Source organism: Chroicocephalus ridibundus, chromosome 2, assembly GCF_963924245.1.
Source record: "Chroicocephalus ridibundus chromosome 2, bChrRid1.1, whole genome shotgun sequence".
Classification (NCBI taxonomy): Eukaryota; Metazoa; Chordata; class Aves; order Charadriiformes; family Laridae; genus Chroicocephalus; species Chroicocephalus ridibundus.
In genome coordinates this window covers 32,858,280-32,867,753 of record NC_086285.1, presented here as the reverse complement: position 1 = coordinate 32,867,753, position 9,474 = coordinate 32,858,280, and the positions used below count along the sequence as shown (strand labels likewise).

The 9,474-nt window shown below is 39.6% G+C and overlaps 1 protein-coding gene across 5 annotated transcripts in view; it reads right to left on the bottom strand.

The window, feature by feature from the left end:
- The window catches only part of LRRC72 (leucine rich repeat containing 72), a 35,100-nt gene that overhangs the window by 11,458 nt on the left and 14,168 nt on the right, over positions 1-9,474 (bottom strand). For 2 of the 5 annotated variants that reach the window (XR_010069834.1, XR_010069837.1), the window contains 3 exons: positions 8,017-8,181; positions 6,802-6,829; positions 3,912-4,133 (listed from right to left, as the gene is read on the bottom strand). Coding sequence is in view for 1 of the 5 variants with exons in the window: in XM_063324949.1 (XP_063181019.1) it covers positions 3,968-4,133; positions 6,802-6,829; positions 8,017-8,181 (359 nt within the window). In the remaining 4 variants the exon portion in view is untranslated. Of the gene's footprint in view, positions 1-1,130; positions 1,426-3,751; positions 4,134-6,801; positions 6,830-8,016; positions 8,182-9,474 lie in introns of those variants that run through there. The other 3 variants (XR_010069835.1, XR_010069836.1, XM_063324949.1) reach the window with 3 other exon arrangements.

Here is a 9,474-nt window from a genome sequence, read left to right as displayed (position 1 = left end):
TGCATTCCTGGAACTTAGATAGGGAGTCATGCTGTCCTTGCCATTCACTCTTGGATCTGGGAATGCAGAAATGCTGCTGGTTCCCTATTCTACACGTAGCATTTGGGGCTCAGGGGAACGTGTTGCTCCTTAAGGTTTCTCTGAAAACGCAGAAGCCCTTTAGGACAAACGATACACGATTTCCGAAGTGTGATAAAACCCACAGCACAAATCCTGCTTTCATTCTGCCAGCCAACGCTTTTTCTTGATAAAGAAGAAAAGCCCAAGCAATAGGAGAAAGTATGAACATTGGAAATAGGTGCGGTGGGGGACTGTTGATGCAGATTATGCAGTTGTCTTCTCATTCTAACTTGAAAAGGCTTCAAAGTCACTGTGAGCGGAAGTTGCCACACTCCCCTCTTTGCAGCGAGTCTCAGAGGAGAGCAATTGCAATCCAAGTTATAATCCTGATGTGCTGATGCTCCAGAGCTACCTCTGCCTTCCTCAGCCTGAGCTGGCAACAGCTCTTCTGGTGGAAAATCATAGTTGATAGGTCCTGCGTAATTACCTTGGAGTAATGACTAACTCTTGCATAATCATGAATCGGAGGAACCATCTCATGTCACACGTTACTTACAAGGAACTTAAAGTAGAATGAAAATTCATACGCAATTGACTGATTCCTTAAGCAAGGTTTTAAGTGGCAAGACAGCTGTGGAGCGCAAAGCCAACAGACACGCTCTTGCACCTTCAAGGGTGTGGGATTTTCCTCTCCACTAGTAGAGATGGAGTTCTCGCTTCTTCAGCCGTTTTGCAAGATGTAAGAACATGGTAGGTGTGAATCTGTCTAGCCTCCTTCATCACAGTTCTTCCTCCCTAGTTCACTTTCAGGCTAAGTGTTTTTTCATATCTACTCTCTCTTCCACTGTTTTCTTCACCTCAGGAAATCTGATTGAATTAAGAATATTTTAAAATCTTCTGAGCTTAACTATCTTAATTAAATATCTTAAATATCTTAATAAAAAAATCTTAGAAAACTGTCTGAGCATATCTTCTAGCGACCTAAATGTTGCATGTTCAAATCACTTTAGAATTTTGATGCAGGTAGATTTTGAAGGGTTTTCTTCATCTAACCAAGGGGAATTATCAGCAAAATTTGAAATTACCGTCGTAATTTGAGTATTTCTTCATATATAAATAGCTAACGTTACTCCCTTGTCACTAATGGCTCTAAAACAGACTCAAACCCTTTGACAAAGGTTGAGTATATGGAAAGCGTTGCCTTGTCAAGTACGGTGGACATGGTGGTGGTTCTACTGTCTTGTGGCTGGTTGGACAGCATGCAACATCTGCAAACTACGTATGTGAACAGAGAGCAAACATTAGAGCTTCTGGATGCCATGGCAGGGTGGGTTCTTTTGTTTAATCTGTTCATTCCTGGGACACCTGTGTGCAACAATGCAAAATCTAAGAGATTTTGATGGACTTCTCACCATCAAAGATTACATATGCATAAATTAACTCATTGTCTTCTTCTCTGAGGCCATCTATATACTCAAAAAGATTATAAGAAGTCATTTTATTCCTGTAAAATGTATATTTTCTTTTCAAAATCTATATTCTTTGGGGAAAATGTTAAATTAGTTGTTAAAGATTCTGTAATGAAATTCTTTATGTTGAAACACTGCACTGCAGCATTTTCTGAGCAGAAAACAAACAATTCTTCATTTCACTTCAATTTTTCTTTAATCAAAAGAAGACAGGGGCAGAAAAACATTCCAGGCCGGAAATACTGTGCCTCTAATTTGATCCAAAAATTTAAAATCAATGAAATTTACTCTGAAATGACATTGCTTACTACCTTAGTCTAGCTCCAAGTTCCAAGTGGGATACAGTCTGCTTTCAGAGAAACTCTTAAATTCAGCCTCTTCCATGTCTATTTTGACGTGTAAAATCTACAGATCCTGGGATTGTGAAATTTCCACCAGGAAATGATTACATCATAGACTACCTCCATGAGCACAATCAGCTGTCAAGAGTTCAAAAGACTCAAGAAAAACTAGGGATTACATCTACTAAATCCTAACAGACAAGTAATTTAGGGAGGACCTCTTTAAGAAAACACGTTAACCGAAGCTCAGTTTGGTCTAGCTTCTGATTGACTGATTCAATTTGAGAAATTAAACATTCTTGAAACCTAATCAAAACGCAGGTGTTTGATCTACCTTTTAAAACCACAAAGATGTGGCTAGTTTAAGGACATTTACAAAATGCATGGAACTTTAAGCAAGAAAAATAGGGAAGCAGAAATAAAAAAAGGAAGGAATCTAACATCAAAAAGGTGAAAGGAATTAGGAGATTTAACAAAGATAAAGTCCTGTACCTGGGATGGAGTGATCCCAAGCAGCAGCACAGACTGGGATGTGTCTGGGTCTGCTGAAAAGGACCTGGAGGTCCTGGTGGGCAGCAAGCTCACCTGGAGCCAGCTGCATGCCCTGGCAGCACCCAAGGTAAATGGTGCCATACATCGGTCCAGACAAAAGTATAGTTCAGCCAGCAGATCAAAGGTGTCATTACTCCACTTGACAGTTGCTAGGCCACATCTGGAGTACTGTGTCCCATTTTGGTCAACTCAGTTCAAGAGAAACATTAAAAACCAAGAGAGGTCTAGCGAGGGTGCCACCATGATGATCAGAGGCTTGGAGGAATTTGGTTTGTTCAGCCCAGAGAAAAGAAGACTTCGGGAGATCTAATCACAGTCTTACAATACCTAGAGGCAGTTATAGAGGTAGGGGATGCACAGTGACAGAACAATAGCCAACAGGACCAACTTGTTGCAGGTGAAATTCCATCTGAATATCAGAAAAAATGTTCTGGAGTACAACTGAACACTGGAGGAGATTGCCAAGAAATGGTGGCATCTCCCTCACTGGAAAAACTTGCCTCACCTTGACAGGGCACTGGATAACTGAATCTCAGACCTGCTTTCAATAGGAACATTGGGCTAGATGAGCTCCAGAGATCCCTGCCAACCTTGCCTGTCCTCTGACTCTGTGCTAAACTAAGAAAGAAAGAAGGAACTCAGACGACAAGCCACAGGCTGATGAGGCACTTTGATAGGTCAGTAGCATTGACCTTAAGCCTTTGGCAGAATGGAGGGAGAAAGATGTAAGGAAATGTGTTAATTTCCATCTATATGCCCATCTGGCCCTTGCTTCCTTTAGTGGTAACAGGCTTTAGACGCTGAGTGTGTCAGGTGTAGTGCTACAGCACTGTATGACCCCTGTGGCTGTAAAGGAGAGTGTGTTAAAACCATTTGGCAGTCTTCTGGCAGGGCATTGTGGACAGCACGTCCTGTCTCTCCAAAAGGACCAGACGCAGGGGCTGCATCCCGGGAGATAATATATTCGCAGCCACCGACGAGGGCTAGACATCAGCAAGCTTAAGAGCTCCTGGTTCCACGGTACTGAGGCCAAATGAGCACACTGATAAAACTAAGAGCTGTCAGTGCCTTCCTGCAGCACACAAATTAGCAAATTGAAACTTAAATCCCTCTCAGAAATGAGAAAAGCTCAGCCGTTGCTTTCTCCTATCTTAATTTTGAGGGAGGAAGACAAATTACTGCTAGTGAACACGGTAAGTCTAAATCTCCAGTAAAAACTATAAGGAATTAAATTACTTATCCTTAGGTTTCTTAAAAATTAACTTGCTGTTTAGCTTTAATAATTTCTGATAAGAAAAGCATGGTAAGAATTCCAAGCAACTTTTACTGTAACATTGCCACTATTTATCATTTATTTTCTTAATTTCTTCGCTCTCCATATTACATATCTGATGATAAAAGGAATGTTACACTAACACTTTTTTTGCTGGAAGTTCCTTCAATTAGATGCATGTTTTACCGTACTTGTTTTATAGAGATATTAACTTACTTAACAGGCTGATCTTCATACTAGAGAGAAGAATAATTTTTTTCTTAAGAAAGCACTCATCTAAATTGGATTGTCAGCTTCTCATGGGGTTCTTCCGCTTTGTTTTCAAGCCGTCTTTCTTGACAGGTGGCTACTTTGTTCCAGTCAACAGAGGAAAATTCCATTAGAGATCTTGTCATTGCCCGTACCAAAACGGCATCTTCGAGGTTCTCAAATGGTACTCTGCAAAAAGAACAAAGCGAATGCGCATTATCTCAATGTTTCCAAACTACTTTGGAGCTAATTTACTAGACCCGCTCTGTGTAGACATTGAAGTTAGAAATCATAATGACAATAATAGTGAGGATTTGAAAATTTTAAATATTTATAAGGCTTCCTTCTGTTAAAAAATTTAAGAAAGCAAAACAAAATGAGAAAAGGTCAAAATCACAGGATCCTAATGTAAAAAAATCATGCCATAAATTATTTAAAATACATTTTTAGTAGACTTTAAAATGTTATTTTGTTTTCACTGCCTTTTTTCCCCCCCAAATTATAATTGTTGTATACTTTTAATGCTCTGATTCAATGGAAATCATACAACTGATTTTATGATTTCATAGTGATATGATACCCATTAATGCAAATGCACATTTATTTCAACATAGACCTTTTAACCAGCCACCAGGCAAATATCCCTTCTCCAAGCTCTGAATCCAGAAACACTGTGAGCTCGTGCCGTTCATGTATCCTGCCACAGCTGCAGTCTGGGAGAGAAAAGTGGCACTCACAACATCAGTGCAGAATTGATAAGGACTTCATGTTCGACCAAAACCTCTTAACTGCGATACAATATTAAAATCTGATCTTATAAGAACTTATTTCATAAAGATGTACTTGTAGCAACACACACCTAATCTAAACCGTGTGACTATTTCCACTGAGAACAACACACTTAGTCATTGCAAAGCCTAAGCTGCTGCATTAAAAAAACCCAGAGGAATGTAAAACTGTCCAGACATAGAATCATAGAATCTTCATGGTTGGACAGGACCTTTGAGATCGAGTCCAATCATACACACAAAACCCCCCCCCCTACAATCTCTGCCACTAGAGCACGCCCTGAAGTGCCACATCTAGACATTTCTTACATACCTCTAGGGATGGTGACTCAACCACCTCCCTGGGCAGGCTGTTCCAGGGCCTGACCACTCTTTCAGTAAAGTAATTCTTCCTAATATCTAATCTAAACCTCCCCTGCCACAACTTCAGACCATTCTTCTGGTCCTGTCATTATTCACCTGGGAGAAGAGGCCAACACCCACCTCTCTACGACCTCCTTTCAGGCAGTTGTAGAGGGCCATGAGGTCTCCCCTCAGCCTCCTCTTCTCCAAGCTAAACATGCCCAGCTCCCTCAGCCTCTCCTCATGTGACCTGGTCTCCAGACCCCTCACCAGCCTGGTAGCTCTCCTCTGGACACGCTCCAGCACTTCAATGTCCCTCTTGTACAGAGGGGCCCAGAACTGAACTCAGTACTTGAGGTGAGGCCTCACCAGTGCCCAGTACGGAGGCATGATGACTTCCCTACTCCTGCTGGCCACGCTGTTCCTGATACAAGCCAGAATGCTGTTGGCCTTCTTGGCCACCTGGGCACACTGCTGGCTCATGTGAAGCTGGCCGTCCACCAGCACCCCCAGGTCCTTTTCTGCTGGGCAGCTTTCCAGCCACTCTGCCCCAAGCCTGTAGCGTTGCTTGGGGTTGTTGTGACCAAAATGTAGGACCCGGCACTTGTCATTGTTAAACCTCATGCAGTTGGCCTTGGCCCATCGATCCAGCCTGTCCAGGTCCCTCTGTAGAGCCTTCCTACCCTCAAGCAGATCAACACTCCCACCTAGTTTGGTGTTGTCTGCAAACTTACTGAGGGTGCACTCAATCCCCTCATCCAGATCATTGATAAAGATATTAAACAAAACTGGCCCCAGAACTGAGCCCTGAGGGACACCACTGGTGACCAGCCACCAAGAGGATTTCACCCCATTAATCACAACTCTCTGGGCGCAGCCATCCAGCCAGTTTTTAACACAGCGAAGAATACACATGTACATCCATTCTATCAATGAGGACACTCCACTGAAGGCAGGTAAGAATTCATTTTTAAACATAAAACAGCTTGATTGCAAAGATCTGTACTCAAAGTGAGTACCTATATAAAATTAAATTGTTAAAGGATATCATCATATGTAGGCTTTTACTATTTTCTTTAATAAAATTTTCAAATATTTTCACATGTAAAGCCACAAAGTAGAAAACAAACCTGATATCTGAAGTTTGTAAATTTACTCTTATAAAGATAGCATCTAAAAATGTCATCACATCAAAATGCAACCTTTATACTGTCTCAATCCAGACACAGAGATAACAGAGATAAGTTTTACATTTATTTCTATGATTTTGAAACCAAACAGAATAAAAGTAACATCAAGTACAGACTAAAAGAGTTTCATTCTACAAGTCATAATATTTTCCAGACAGTATGTGTTTTTGAACAGACAGTCAGGAGAAAGTTTTCAGGGCCATAATACAGAACAGCTATTCTGATGCTCTAATACTTAAAGTGCGCTTTTTCTAGTGCTCAGTATTTGATCTTATAAATAAATAGCATTTTTATATACCCATTTCCAAATGTGGAATACCTTTCAATATTAAATGTCAGACAGCAGTGGCTAGTTTGTGTCATCGGAATAGTATAGAGTTGTGACTATGTTAAATACAAATACCAGAATTTTTTTCAGAAGCTCATTTTTACTGGATGTTTTCTCTGGTTAGGGTATTTTTTTTAGGCACGAGAAGAGGAAATTAAGTAAATGTTTCAGAGATGCAAAAGAAAAACAAAATTTAAAAAATTACTTACCTATTTGTGTGATTGCCAAATTCACAACCTGTAACAAAAAGTTCAAATTAAGACATTAATGGCTGAGCAGCATTTTGATTAGCTGAGGATTACCATCGTGATCCTAAATTACTTATTCAAATGAACTGAAAACTAGCAGATGTTCAAGATAATCTTTTATTAAATTACTGTGGAAACAAATATCTGTGGGATTTTTTTAAGTTTATGTAGTTCTTGTATTTTATTTCCTGTAGACATACATTTCCATGCATTTTTTTTTCTTTCACAGAAAAATGATGCCCCTGTCTATATAAGTGAATGATTGCATGGCAGAGATCAAGACAATTGTATGCCTACTTTGATAATTATCAGTAAAACAAATAAATTATCAAATATGATTAAACTATCCTTTTTTTCCCAAACTTTTCAAAATTATTGCTAAATACACTGCTTTCAGGTTTAATAATGTGATATATACATTTAAAAAAATTTGCAGGTATTTCATTACTGTTCCAAACTTCATTGAAACTACTTTTAAAATGCTACCACTTCAGTCATCTATGCATAATATTGTTTTTCTTATCTTTAAAACATATAAAAAGCCGACGAGACTGTGGCATTTCAGGGTTTGTTCTGGATTGTCACACAGTACAAGTCACAAGGTGCCAGGTGGTATTCACCTGTTTTCTTGTGCCAGGATCATGCTGCCTTCCAGATCTGAGTGTTTTAAGAACTCTAAAAATTACTTTATATGCTATTATAAGACATCATTAAAATATTCTCAGCTTGGAAAGCATAAAAAAGGATCTGCTTACAAAACTAGGTAAGATATGTAAAATTTAAAATGCTATTTAGAAGAAAATACTTTATTCAAGAGATTATTCTATAAAAGCACTAGAGGGCATCAAAACTCTACGATGCTCATCACTGTCTAAGAGCTTAGCAGCGCACTGAGACGTTTTTAATTAAATAAAAGTAAAACTAAACACTCACAAGACACATACTGAAAAAAAAAAGAAATTTTGTTTGTTCAGCCACCTTTAGACACAATTCTGTGTAGGATTCGTTGCCTGTTGCTGCTACTACCACTTACATTATGAAGCAATTTGGTTGAGTGCCTAATGCACTTATACTTTATTACTGAAACCAGTAACTTTTTATCAGATGAATGAAAAGAACTTTTTCTAATTCAAATCACCCAAAAATGTATGCTTTCCCTTATGTTGTTATAAATACCTGAGGGCATCATGAGCCTTCTGGCTGGCTGAGTGCATCTGCTAGATCCCGCTGTAGTTCCTAGGGGTGTATTTACTCGCTTTCCAAAAGCTATTGACTGCACAAGACAAGACCTTTCGCGGTTATAAAGATGAAGCGCCGACTCCCTCTCTTTTTGTGTAACTGCTGTTTAAAGGGATATAAAAATGTTATTTTTTCTACCAACTTAAAAGGCTGATGTTATCTATCTGCATGCAGAAGGTGATTCACTTTTTTTTGGTGGAGTTTTGTAACAACAGCAGTGTAAATCTGCATAATTACTCAACAATTCAGAGTGGGAACATGGAGTGACACTTCCTAAGGTTTTAGGGTGAAGACCTGTCGTTTGAGTGCAGTAGGATCAGAAGTTTAAAACCAAGAAACCAGAAAGTAAGACTTTTCATACCGCTGAAATGAGACCTACTGCAGAAGTTAGTAAGGATTTGGAAGTTTCTTTATGAATAGCACAAACAAGTCTTGTTTCAAGGCCAGTTCAATTCCCATTGCTCAATTACAGAGAAAACTGTAGGAGTGCAATCAAAAGAAAAGCTTCAAATTTTCCTGTTTTGCACTTTAATTCAAAAATAATTTTAAATTTCAAACAAACAGTTTGAGACTGTTACGTCAAATAGGGGATTTTAACTTCCGGTGATATGAACTGCATACTAATCTAGTACTTCAGCTACGGAACAGAAGTGAGTTAAAGGTTTCGAACAAGTAACTAATTCTGGCAGAAGCATTTTGAATTCAGGGAAGTTTTTAAGTCATGGTGTCTAGGGGACCAATTAGGAAGGAACTGCAGTAGTCGTGCCTGGAGGTAACAGAAGCGTGAGCACATGTCTTGTGTAAAGGAGACAGCCAGTACTATGCTGCGGTAATGTTCCACAGATGGTGAAGAAGCTTTGTAATGTTACAGGAATAGTTCACTGAATAGAAAGTCCAGGGTACAGCTTGATACAAATTAATGCCTCAAGTCTTAATCCTGGACTGATTACAGAATAACTGTATTTAGGAGATTAAGTCCAGGAAGTTTTACGGAAGTGTTTCTAGACCTGTAAATGCAACACGTATTTTCCGGCACGTTAAGCTTCAGTCATCACTCCCTAGTCAAAAATGATCACTAATAAAACAGCCTGACAGATGTGCTAAGCACAAATGTAACACAAGAACAAATATTCAACAGACTGGAGGTACCAGTGCAAAAAGAATGTGTAAGCAAATGGCCACGTGGTCAGATCCAGCAGCTCCTCATCAACCCCTGCCACATGCTGTGGTCCATCCGCCAGCTTTCCTTCATGACAAAGCCACACAGTCTGCCAGCACCTGCAGATGCCCCGTGGCCACCTCGCTCAAATCCTGCATCCTCATTCTCCTAGAGACTGGGGACGAGATGACCTTGTTTCTCCTTGCTACTTTCTTGCGAGGTAGAGCTGGGGTAAG